General features: G+C 41.1%; 1 protein-coding gene across 1 annotated transcript in view; it reads left to right on the top strand.

Moving 5' to 3' along the window:
• Positions 1–12,533, top strand: part of efl1 (elongation factor like GTPase 1) — a 125,269-nt gene that overhangs the window by 93,977 nt on the left and 18,759 nt on the right. Inside the window, exon 17 of the mRNA XM_062030057.1 lies at positions 8,555–8,684. Coding sequence (XP_061886041.1) covers positions 8,555–8,684 — 130 coding nt within the window. The remainder of the gene's footprint in view (positions 1–8,554; positions 8,685–12,533) is intronic.

Genomic DNA, 12,533 nt, shown 5'->3' with positions numbered 1-12,533 from the left:
TTAGCCGTAAGCTAGCTTCTGCATCAGCAACAGAATGGCTTTTGAGTTTGTAATGCACAACACAATGCAATAGGACACCAATCTGCACTGACTGAAAAAACATGAACAGTCATATTACAGTATCTGTAAAGCATTATCCCACATTGCATGTTTTGTTTGTACACAGCTAGCTCGACAGTGTATGTAGTTGTACTAACTAGCATGATGTGCTGCACGTACCATGCTCAATATTATAATGACTCACTCGATGGACAGTTGTCCATTTGGCCCAGCTGGTCGGGGACGTTTGTTTTCCAGTTGATTTTGAGTATTTTACAAATTGATATGGTATGCTCTTTATTGTCATTGTACAAGTACAACACAATTACATTTTCACCACAAACCCCTTCAAGATTAGACAAACAAACATTGTTCAGGGAACAGAACAGGAACGGTGATTGGTCGCCACTTAATGGCGCTCCGTAAAAGGTGAGGAAAAGGATGAGGATGGGGAAGGATGAGTTAAAAAATGGGGCGACGGGGCACGGACTGGGGCCAAGAATAAAGCTGGACAGCCGATAAGAACACATAAACGTTTTACACAGAAAACATAAGACTTGCAAGAGGAGGGAAGGGGGCAGGCATCTGGCCCGAAGCTGCCGGCTCCGTTGTCAATCATACCACATGGGGTGAAGCGGTGGCAAAGACGTGGAGTGGGGGTACATGTGCATAATTAGCCGTGGTCCATGGTGTATGTGTTAAGTCTGTATAGGCCTTGGAGTTGTTCTGCAAGCGGTGTCAAAGGACCAAAGTTTATCTTTCCAGGTGTTGATGACAGGAAGGAGTTTGTCCTCGAATCTTGAAGCAACAACTTTGCCAAGTCGCAGCCACGGAAAACAATCAAGATTAGAATGGTTGTGTTTGAGAGCAAGAACAAATTTAAAACTTTATGACTCTTAATTGTCTATTTCTGGTCGTCAAATTCATCCTGCGGGGAAGATGGTCTGATGTTATCCAAAATCTCAAAAGTGAGTGAGATGCCCGCTGCCTCCAATCATTTGTAGCAGCTTTGGGGTACTTTGAATGGCTGCCAGCATCTTCCAATAAGTATTTACAGCCTTAGCCATGAAGCTTACTCCAATCAGTAGATGTCCTGTTATCGTGATTCCGAACTGGTAGATATTGCCAGCGTCCTTGAGTGGAAGGTTCGCCAGGCACGTGGCACTCCGCCTAGACTAAGAGTCCGTCGTGTGTCCAGCAACAACCATTCCGACAGGACAAACAGGTTCCCCTGAACCCGAGACACGTCACCCTTGGTCCTGATGGCTCGTGGTTAGCGCCTTGCATGGCAGCTTTCCGCGTGTGTGAATGTGGAAATAGTGTCAAAGCGCTTTGAGGAACTTGAAGGTAGAAAAGCGCTTTACAAATATAACCCATTTAACGCATAGGTTTAACACATTTTTGGTATTTCATCAAACTCAAGTTGGTGTTAATTTTCATGTGTATGACAAATATTACTTGACAGAGCAAGGAAGGAAACTACTTTTATAGATTTATGGAAAGGGCAGCCATATCCTGGGAATTCATTCATAAATTTTTAACGAGCATGTGTTAATTTCAGTTTATGTGTTTAATCCCTGTCTGCACCACCTTCAAGCAGACAATCTAATCTTTCTAAGAATGACCTAGTGACCCCGAGGTCAGTGAAAAAGCATCTGTGATAATAAAACCTATAAGCTTGCTAGACAGGAAGCTTAATTAGTTATCTAAGTCATAACTACAACTAAAGAGTTAGAGCTGAGTATTGGCAAGGACTTCATGGTACAATACGAAACGTACCACAGTGAGTCACAATACAGTACAATATTGTCATATTCATATACACTATTGTGATATATTGCAATATTCTATGTAGTTAAGTGGTGAATTTAAAATGTAGCTTTGTATACAGTGCATCTGGAAAGTATTCACAGCGCTTCACTTTTATGTAACAGCCTTCTTCCAAAATGGAATTAATTCATTTTTGTCCTCAAAATTCTACAGGCAATACGCCATAATAACAATGTGAAAAGGTTGTATTTCTTTTAATATTTGCAATTGTATTAAAAATACATAAACAAGAAATCACATGTACATAAGTATTCACAGCCTTAGCCATGAAGCTCAAAAGTGAGCTCAGAGCCCTGTTAAACTGATAATCCTTGAGAAGTTTCTACAGCTTAATTGCAGGCCATATGTGTTAAATTCAGTTGATTGGACATGATTTGGAAAGGTGCACACCTGTCTATAAGGTTAAAGTTAAAGTACCAATGATTGTCACACACACACTAGGTGTGGCGAAATTATTCTCTGCATTTGACCCATCAGCCTTTATCACCCCCTGGGAGACTGAAGGATTTGAATATTTTTAATGCTAACTACACATATTACTACCATACACATACACCGAATAAAAAACAAGTATATCGATCTTGAAAATCCAAGATGGCGGCGCTTCACGGCGGCAGCTTCTTGCAGGCGCTCTTGGAAGTGTAGACCGATTTGGCAAAAATACCCGTCAATTCAGTCAATTTCATGGCTGGCTCACAGCGTGTTCACTCCGTGATCACTTACGACCGACATACAATTCTGGATGTGGAGAAATCGGGCCATTTTGGGCTGAAAGATGCGTGTACGGTGGACCTACTCGCTAGCTTGGGAATTCTTTGCGAGCTACATCCAGCAGTGGCCTTTGAAGCAGCGGGGTCCACTACCAGCGGGGACCGTCAACGAAAGAGACGTAAGCGGTGTGCTCGGAAGCAGAAGCGGGGATGTCGGGCGGGGCTAACAACAAAGCTAAAGGCGTTGTTGTTAGCGGGGCTAACAAAAAAGCTAAAGGCTAATCCTCAAAAAAGCGCTAATAAGGAGTCTGTTAAGCTAGAACTAGCCAGTGCCAGGCTGGATAATCCCTGCACACATAGCAATTCTCTTAGAATAATATACAACTCACATAATCACATCATTTAATTTTTATGCCGATGATTGCCAGATTTATTTTCCTACGGCACAAAATAACACGGTTCAACGTCTTATTGACTGCCTACACGACATCAAAGCCTGGCTTTCAGCTAACTTCCTGAGCCTAAATGAAGACAAAACAGAAGTTATGTTGTTTGGTCCAAGTCGCTCCCCCTCCCCCAACGTTGACCTCGGCACTCTGACCCCGTATCTCAGCGACTGTGTCACAAACCTGGGGGTAAAGTTCGACTCAGATTTTAAATTCGAAAAACAAATCAGCAGCGTCGTACAAAAAAGTTTTGATCAATTACGCCAAATAGCGAAAGTGAAACCGCTTCTATCAGGACATGATCTCGAGAAATTGATCCACGCCTTTATCTCGACTCGTTTAGACTACTGCAATGCCCTATATGTAGGCATTAGCCAGGCCTCAATCGCCCGCCTGCAGCTCGTGCAGAACTCTGCTGCTCGTCTGCTAACACAGACCCGCAGACGTGAGCACATCACCCCTATATTAGCGTCCCTTCACTGGCTCCCTGTGCGTTACAGAATCAAATTTAAACTCCGTTTATTTGTTTTTAAATGTCTAAACAACCTCGCGCCAATATATCTCTCCGACCTCCTTCAGCCTTACTGCCCCACCCGATCCCTAAGATCAGCCGATCAGCTGCTACTGACGGTCCCGGACACAAGGCTGAAGCTTAGAGGTGACAGAGCTTTCGCTGCTGCTGCTCCCAAGCTCTGGAACAACCTACCTCTGAGTGTTAGACAAGCCTCCTCTCTTCCTGTTTTTAAATCTCTCTTAAAAACATACTTTTATTCCATGGCTTTTAACACTGAGTGATATCCATCCTGCAATGGCGCCCCATAATACACCTGCCGTGAACCTGTTTTTATGTTTTTATGTTTTTATATTTTATTTTATTTATTTTTTTCGTGTTCTGTTTGTGTTGTGTTGTGTTTGCTCGGTTCTTGTATTATTTTTAACCTGCCCATTGTACAGCACTTTGGCTACCCCTGTGGTAAATTTTAAATGTGCTTTATAAATAAAGTTGATTTGATTTGATTTGATAATGTTTTTTCTGCGTCAGAGGTGGACATGCATTTTACTGAGGTGGCAAACAATCTAAAAATTCCTGTCATATCAATTCCTAGATATGGTCGAAATTATTTAAAGTGCACTATGCATGATAAACGTAACATTATTAATATTGCTACTACGGATACTTTCAACAAAAACTCCTCAAAACAGCCCACTACCTATAATATGGGCTTTTTAAACATAAGATCATTGTCTTCCAAAACGTTATTAGTTAATGAAGTCATTAGAGACAACAATCTTGATGTCGTTGGTCTTGCCGAGACCTGGCTCAAACCAGACAAATTTTTTGCGCTGGGTGAGGCGTCTCCTCCTGGCTATACGGGAACGCATATTGCCCGTCCCATTAAAAGGGGTGGGGGTGTTGCACTAATATACAACAAAAACTTTAGCCTTACCTCGGACCTAAATAATAAATATAACTCGTTTGAGGTGCTTACTATGAGGTTTGTCACACCGCTGCCTCTGCACCTGGCTGTCATCTACCGCCCCCCAGGGCCCTATTCGGACTTTATCAATGAATTTTCAGAGTTCGTTGCTGATCTAGTGACGCACGCCGACAATATAATCATAATGGGAGACTTTAACATCCATATGAATACCCCATCGGACCCTCCATGCGTGGCGCTCCAGACTATAATTGATAGCTGTGGTCTTACACAAATAATAAATGAACCCACGCATCGCAACGGTAATACAATAGATCTAGTGCTTGTCAGGGGTGTCACCACCTCCAAAGTTACGATACTCCCGTACACTAAAGTAATGTCCGATCATTACCCTATAAAATTCGAAGTTCTGACTCATTGTCAACAAACTAATAATAATAATAATAACTATTATAGTAGCCGCAACATTAATGCTGCCACAACGACGACTCTTACTGACCTACTGCCTTCGGTAATGGCACCATTCCCAAATTATGTGGGCTCTATTGATAACCTCACTAACAACTTTAACGACGCCCTGCGCAACACCATTGATAGTGTAACACCGCTAAAGCTAAAAAGGGCCCCTAAAAGGCGTACCCCATGGTTTACAGAAGAAACTAAAAGCCCAGAAATTATCATGTAGAAAGCTGGAACACAAATGGCGTGCGACTAAACTTGAGGTTTTCCATCAAGCATGGAGTGATAGTTTAATAACTTATAAACGCACGCTTACCTCAGCTAAAGCTAAATATTACTCAAATCTCATCCACCTCAACAAAAACGATCCTAAATTTTTGTTTAGTACAGTAGCATCGCTAACCCAACAAGGGACTCCTCCCAGTAGCTCCACCCACTCAGCAGATGACTTTATGAATTTCTTTAATAAGAAAATTGAAGTCATTAGAAAAGAGATTAAAGACAATGCATCTCAGCTACAACTGGGTTCTATTAACACAGATACGACTGTATATACGACGGACACTGCCCTCCAAAATAGTTTGTCTCTCTTTGATGAAATAACATTGGAGGAATTGTTCAAATGTGTAAATGGGACAAAACAAACAACATGTTTACTTGACCCAATTCCTGGGAAACTTATCAAGGAGCTTTTTGTATTATTAGGTCCATCAGTGTTAAATATTATAAACTTATCACTTTCCTCTGGCACTGTTCCCCTAACATTCAAAAAAGCGGTTATTCATCCTCTACTCAAAAGACCTAACCTCGATCCTGACCTCATGGTAAACTACCGGCCGGTGTCCCACCTTCCGTTTATCTCGAAAATCCTCGAAAAAATTGTCGCACAGCAGCTAAATGAACACTTAGCGTCTAACAATCTCCGTGAACCTTTTCAATCCGGTTACAGGGCAAATCACTCTACGGAGACAGCCCTCGCAAAAATGACTAATGATCTATTGCTAACAATGGATTCTGATGCGTCATCTATGTTGCTGCTTCTTGATCTTAGCGCCGCTTTCGATACTGTTGATCATAATATTTTATTAGAGCGTATCAAAACGCGTATTGGGATGTCAGACTTAGCCTTGTCTTGGTTTAACTCTTATCTTACTGACAGGATGCAATGTGTTTCCCATAACAATGTGACCTCGGACTATGTTAAGGTAACGTGCGGAGTTCCCCAGGGTTCGGTTCTTGGCCCTGCACTCTTTAGTATTTACATGCTGCCGCTAGGTGACATCATACGCAAATACGGTGTTAGCTTTCACTGTTATGCTGATGACACCCAACTCTACATGCCCCTAAAGCTGACCAACACGCCGGATTGTAGTCAGCTGGAGGCGTGTCTTAATGAAATTAAACAATGGATGTCCGCTAACTTTTTGCAACTCAACGCTAAGAAAACGGAAATGCTGATTATCGGTCCTGCTCAACACCGACATCTATTTAATAATACCACCTTAACATTTGACAACCAAACAATTAAACAAGGCGACTCGGTAAAGAATCTAGGTATTAACTTCGACCCAACTCTCTCGTTTGAGTCACACATTAAGAGTGTTACTAAAACGGCCTTCTTTCATCTCCGTAATATCGCTAAAATTCGTTCCATTTTGTCCACAAGCGATGCTGAGATCATTATCCATGCGTTCGTTACATCTCGTCTCGATTACTGTAACGTTTTATTTTCGGGCCTCCCTATGTCTAGCATTAAAAGATTACAGATGGTACAAAATGCGGCTGCTAGACTTTTGACAAAAACAAGAAAGTTTGATCATATTACGCCTATACTGGCTCACTTGCACTGGCTTCCTGTGCACCTAAGATGCGACTTTAAGGTTTTACTACTTATGTATAAAATACTACACGGTCAAGCTCCTGCCTATCTTGCTGATTGTATTGTACCATATGTCCCGGCAAGAAATCTGCGTTCAAAGAACTCCGGCTTATTAGTGATTCCCAGAGCCCAAAAAAAGTCTGCGGGCTATAGAGCGTTTTCTATTCGGGCTCCAATACTATGGAATGCCCTCCCGGTAAAAGTTAGAGATACTACCTCAGTAGAAGCATTTAAGTCTCATCTTAAAACTCATTTGTATACTCTAGCCTTTAAATAGACTCCCTTTTTAGACCAGTTGATCTGCCGTTTCTTTTCTTTTCTACTCTGCTCCCAACCCGGGGTGGACCGCTAGCCTGTTCATCGGATGGGGACATCTCTACGCTGCTGACCCGTCTCCGCTCGGGATGGTTCCTGCTGGCCCCACCATGGACTGGACTTTCGCTGATGTGTTGGACTTTGACAATATTATGTCAGACCCACTCGACATCCATTGCTTTCGGTCTCCCCTAGAGGGGGGGGGGGGGGGGGGGGGGGTTACCCACATATGCGGTCCTCTCCAAGGTTTCTCATAGTCATTCACATTGACGTCCCACTGGGGTGAGTTTTCCTTGCCCGTATGTGGGCTCTCTACCGAGGATGTCATTGTGGCTTGTACAGCCCTTTGAGACACTTGTGATTTAGGGCTATATAAATAAACATTGATTGATTGATTGATTGATTGATCTTACCATCATATTTCTGAATGCTGTCATATATTCTTATAGTATATTATTAGGTGTTACTGTAAATGGTTCGTTTTGAAGTAACACACACAAAGGGACATGCAATAGAGCCCTGACATGAGGGTGTAAGGTATTTGCGAGCAGCAATAATCATTAAGATAAGGCAGCAGAGAAGCAGTTACCATGGAAACCGGACTAAGATGGGACAAAGACAACCCAAACCCTCGTTGGAAAAGAATATCAGTCCTTGGGAAAAACAGTGTCTGGTATGATAGACATTTTGTAAGGAGCCAGAGAAAGCATGATTTCTCCCTTTCCCTACTTGTGGCCATGAGGGAATTGTATTGATTTGGTTCAATCACACTGTAAAATAAATCTAATATGGTGAATTTGAAAATTGATTACGATTTAGTAAGCTTTTTTTAGAGAATAAATGAACACGTGTAGGAGAAAAACCTCACCTCCTTTCAGGTCCCACACTTAACAGTGCATGGCAGAGCACAAACCAAGAATAAAGTCGAAGGAATTGTCTGTAGACCTCTGAGACAGCATTGTATAGAAGCACAAAGCTGGGGAAGGGTACAGAAACAATACTGCTGCCTCGAAGGTCCCAATGAGCACAGTGGCCTCCATTGTCCGTAAATGGAAAAAGTTCGGAACCCTTAGGACGCTTCCCATCCAACATGATGGAACTTGAGAGGTGCTGCAAAGAGGAATGGGTGAAACTGCCCAAAGATTGGTGTGCCAAGCTTGTGGCATCGTATTCAAATTAGACTTGAGACTGTAATTACTGCCAAAGGTGCATTAACAAAGTACTGAGCAAAGGCTGTGAATACTTATGTACATATGATTTCTTAGTTTTTATTCCTAATAAATTTGCAAAATATATCTAAAGATAAAACCAAAACGTTTTTCACATTGTCATTATATAATAATAGGTGGTGCGTATTAAAACTGAAGTACCACCGGAGAGGTAACAATTAGTATACCACTGTCAAGAGTATTACTTTTTTTTCTTTTTTTTTTACAGGTTTGCTAAAATAGAGATCAGCGCATCAAAGCCAATTATTCCATTCAGGGAAACAGTGGTGCGTCCTCCCAAAGTGGACATGGTGAATGAAGATCTTGGCAAACAGCAAAAAGTTGCCATTATACACCAGGTCAGTAAACCTTTTCGTCATTATGGTGTACACCAACAGTTCTTTGGTGTATACACAGCTGGCCTAAAGAATGTAGCCAGCCGGTTAGGTTTTTTAACTACAGTTCAAACAAAAGAGCCATGGATGACGTACAAAAACAGTTTATTGTTGTGAAGCAAATACAAATGTATTTGCTAAGGGTCTAACAATTCGTTTTACAGCAATTCGATTTGATTTTATAATTGTGGTTGCAGATACGATTCAGAAACAATCTCTTTTTTTTTTTTTTTTAAGAACAATTCGATCCAAAACAATTCAGTGAATTGAAATAGATTCAGTAACTTTTAAGCAAAGAGGGACAAACGGTAGAAAATGGATGGATGGATGTATTTTCGGACCGAGAATAATGGAAACAAAACTTCGAATGTCTCCGAGTTCATTCATGAGGCTCTGTTGATTGATGGCAGGAGTTTTAAATCTGAATCTTTTCGTGTGTCGATACTTTTCCAGATGAGGGTTGCTATTGTTCTGGAATATTTAGCCAATTGTTTGGAATACAGAGTTACAGTTTGGAGTGCACAAATGCAGCGTGAAGAAATTTGCGTACCCTTATTATTTGCCTTGTGATATACTTGCTTTATTCTCTTTCATCTCATTTGTATTTCGTTTGGGAGTCCGAATTAAGCTTGCATTGTCAATTTCCTTAGCTACCTTCTTAAATAAAGTATCCTCTTCATTACAATTGTTGCTTATGTTTTTATTGAATGCTGAGATAGGCTCCAGCACCACCCGTTACCCCGAAAGGGACAAGCGGTAGAAGAAGGATGGAATGTATCTGCTGTTGTATCTCGTGTGTTGAGACTTGCGCATGAGCGATGTGAAGGGTCCCCTCTGGTGGTCGAGATATCTGGTTTCCAATCGCACAATGTTTGCTTGATTAGCATTGTTGTTGATGGGGAAGGAATCTGTGGTTCCTAATGCTACGTCACGAATCACATGACTGGTTTTCTCATGAACTCTCAAAATGGCTCTGGAATCTCTGTGAGATTGGTACTATTTTGATTATATATATTTATTCGCAAACTGGAATTCTTTTGGTGTCATAAATCTGATATAAATTATAATAGCTTAAATATAGAGGCAACTTGGGTTTCTACTCTACTGGTACTTTAAATTGCAATAACAAGCATTAAATATGATGTCTAGAGGCATTAAAAAAGAATACAATTGTATGACTGGGGCGATAGTAAATACTTCAATCAAAAGATAAATTAAAATGAACTTAATAACTTTGCGGTCATCGATAAATTGCTACGTCTGTGTGTTTTTTTTCTTCGTATGTGGCTTTTAAACTGGGAATTTCTGAACGCGTTAAAAGCGCTGCGGCCATAGCGGCCACTCCGCTGTACAGCAAAATCAAACGGCTGTGCCATTATTTAGTCAATGTTGGTGTATAGTCACCACCCGTGCTGCCACGGTGGCAGAGGGATTAGTGCATCTGCCTCACAATACGAAGGTCCTGAGTAGTCGTGAGTTCAATCCCGGCCTCGGGATCTTTCTGTGTGGAGTTTGCATGTTCTCCCCGTGACTGCGTGGGTTCCCTCCGGATACTCCGGCTTCCTCCCACCTCCAAAGACATGCACCTGGGGATAGGTTGATTGGCAACTCTAAATTGGCCCTAGTGTGTGAATGTGAGTGTGAATGTTGTCTGTCTATATGTGTTGGCCCTGCAATGAGGTGGCGACTTGTCCAGGGTGTACCCCGCCTTCCGCCCGATTGTAGCTGAGATAGGCTCCAGCGCCCCCTGTGACCCCGAAGGGAATAAGCGGTAGAAAATGGATGGATGGATGGTGTGTAGTCCTTTCAACTATGACACCATGTCATGTTAATGAGGAAGCTGAGCTTGTTTCATAAACTACTCCTTTATTTCAGCCTCCAGTTCAACACACATGAGCTAATTTGGCTAACATTAGCAACTGTCATGACTCAGGCAACTCATGTGACTTACGGTGGCCTAATATGGACAACCAAGGCAATTTTCACAAAAGACCACAACTCTTAGTTTCCAACATTCCCATAGTAAATGAATTACAGTTCCTTGAGCTGCCTGACACTTAATACATAACTTGCTATCTGTACCCTGTATCTGTACCCATTTTAAACAAATGTGAGGGCTTAAAATACAATCTATTTAAGATGTTTAATTGACTCAGCCTTTGTCTATTGCGCCTAAAGGGCTTATTGGCATTTTTTCCAAATATCATTCATGTCTTTTTCTAAAATGGTTAAATCAGTCATCCATTTCCAAACACGTGCATCGTTTGTATTCCTAGTATGATGTTCATTTATTATTTCATAAAAACTTTAAACTATTTAAAAAAAAAAAATCCTGATTAAAAAAATGTATCCTCTAGTTTGTGGCTATTATAAGTCATACTTTCAGAGGATATGCATTTTATGCAAGAGATAACATTTTAAAAATGTCTTCTGGTTATACTACATTGTTTAACTAATCCATAATTGGATGTTTATTTATAGGGCTTAAAGGGGAACTGCACATTTTTGGAATTTTGCCTATTTTGTCTATCCTTATTATACACAAGAAGACAAAAGGTTTTTTTTCTGCTTCCTATCTTTCAAAGTCGGCTCGTTCTAGGTGGCTGGCAATACCTTAATGGGAGCAATCAATTCTACCTCTAAATCATGTTAAAATGAATTCAAAAGCTTTGAACAATAATTAATTTACGTTCTGTAACCCTTGTAATAACCAAACTGTTGCAACATTGTTACTGTAAAAGCGAACACTGAGGAACTCTTTTTCTAGCGTAGTAACACATCGCCATGCTATACGGTATTAACCGTAAAAGCGAGCTACAGGAGTAGATAAATTAGCTCTACATCAACACGCGTTTGAGATTGATTGTTTATCTACTATGGAAACAAAAATCAATGTGCAGAAGAAATGAAGTCTGGCTCGTCACGACGTAATCACCGTTCAATCAGCTTTGTGCCTCTTCCTCCTTGCACAGCTGGAAGTACAGCCTAGAATAATGAAATAAAGAAATATGACAAACACTAGCATAGAAGTTGAAACACAGCATATAGAAGCAGAGACGACAGTCCATACGCGTCTATGCACTAAATTAGTCCAACTTCTCAAATAGTTTGGCTCTAAATAAGCCTCCTATAGTCCATGGAAACACCTTAATCCGATCATGTTCAGTTTTTGGAAAGTCAGACTAGCACACCTGGATTATGCGATTGGAAACCAGATCTCTCGAGGGGGGTGTGTGCGGCAGGAGAGGACCCTTAGTGTCATGCATGCAGCAGTCTTAACGCGCGGGATACAACCCGTAAGCAGATACCATTCAATATAAACGTAGCAACAATTGTAATGAAATCACAAATAAAAGAACAAAACATTTTGAAGTGCATTGATTTAAAAAAAAAAAAAAGAAACGGAGTGACCCCGAGAGGGACAAGCGGTAGAAAATGGATTCTTAGCTACCTTTAAGAAGGTAGATAAGAAAATGTAGAATGCCGGCTTAATTCGGACTCCCGAACAAAATACGAATGAGATGAAAGAGATTGAAGCAGGTATATTAAAGGGGAATAATAAAGCAGGCACAAACATCTTCACGCTGTATTTGTGCAAGGCAATTGAATCCCTTTTCACACGACTGGCAAGATAGTCTAGAATAGCAACCTTCCTCTGGATATCAGTCGGGGCACGAACGGTATTTTCCTTCGGATTTAAAACTCCTTCCATCCTTTTGGATGAACTTTAAGACATTCAAAAGGTTTGTTTCCATGATTTTCGTTCTAAATGTTTTCCGAAAAAAAAACGGCGGTCTTTCATTGCATCCGACC

The sequence above is a fragment of the Entelurus aequoreus genome, linkage group LG02 (assembly GCF_033978785.1).
Source record: "Entelurus aequoreus isolate RoL-2023_Sb linkage group LG02, RoL_Eaeq_v1.1, whole genome shotgun sequence".
Taxonomy (NCBI): domain Eukaryota; kingdom Metazoa; phylum Chordata; class Actinopteri; order Syngnathiformes; family Syngnathidae; genus Entelurus; species Entelurus aequoreus.
Note: the sequence above shows the minus strand (reverse complement) of the source record. Positions and strands in the feature narration are given on the sequence as shown.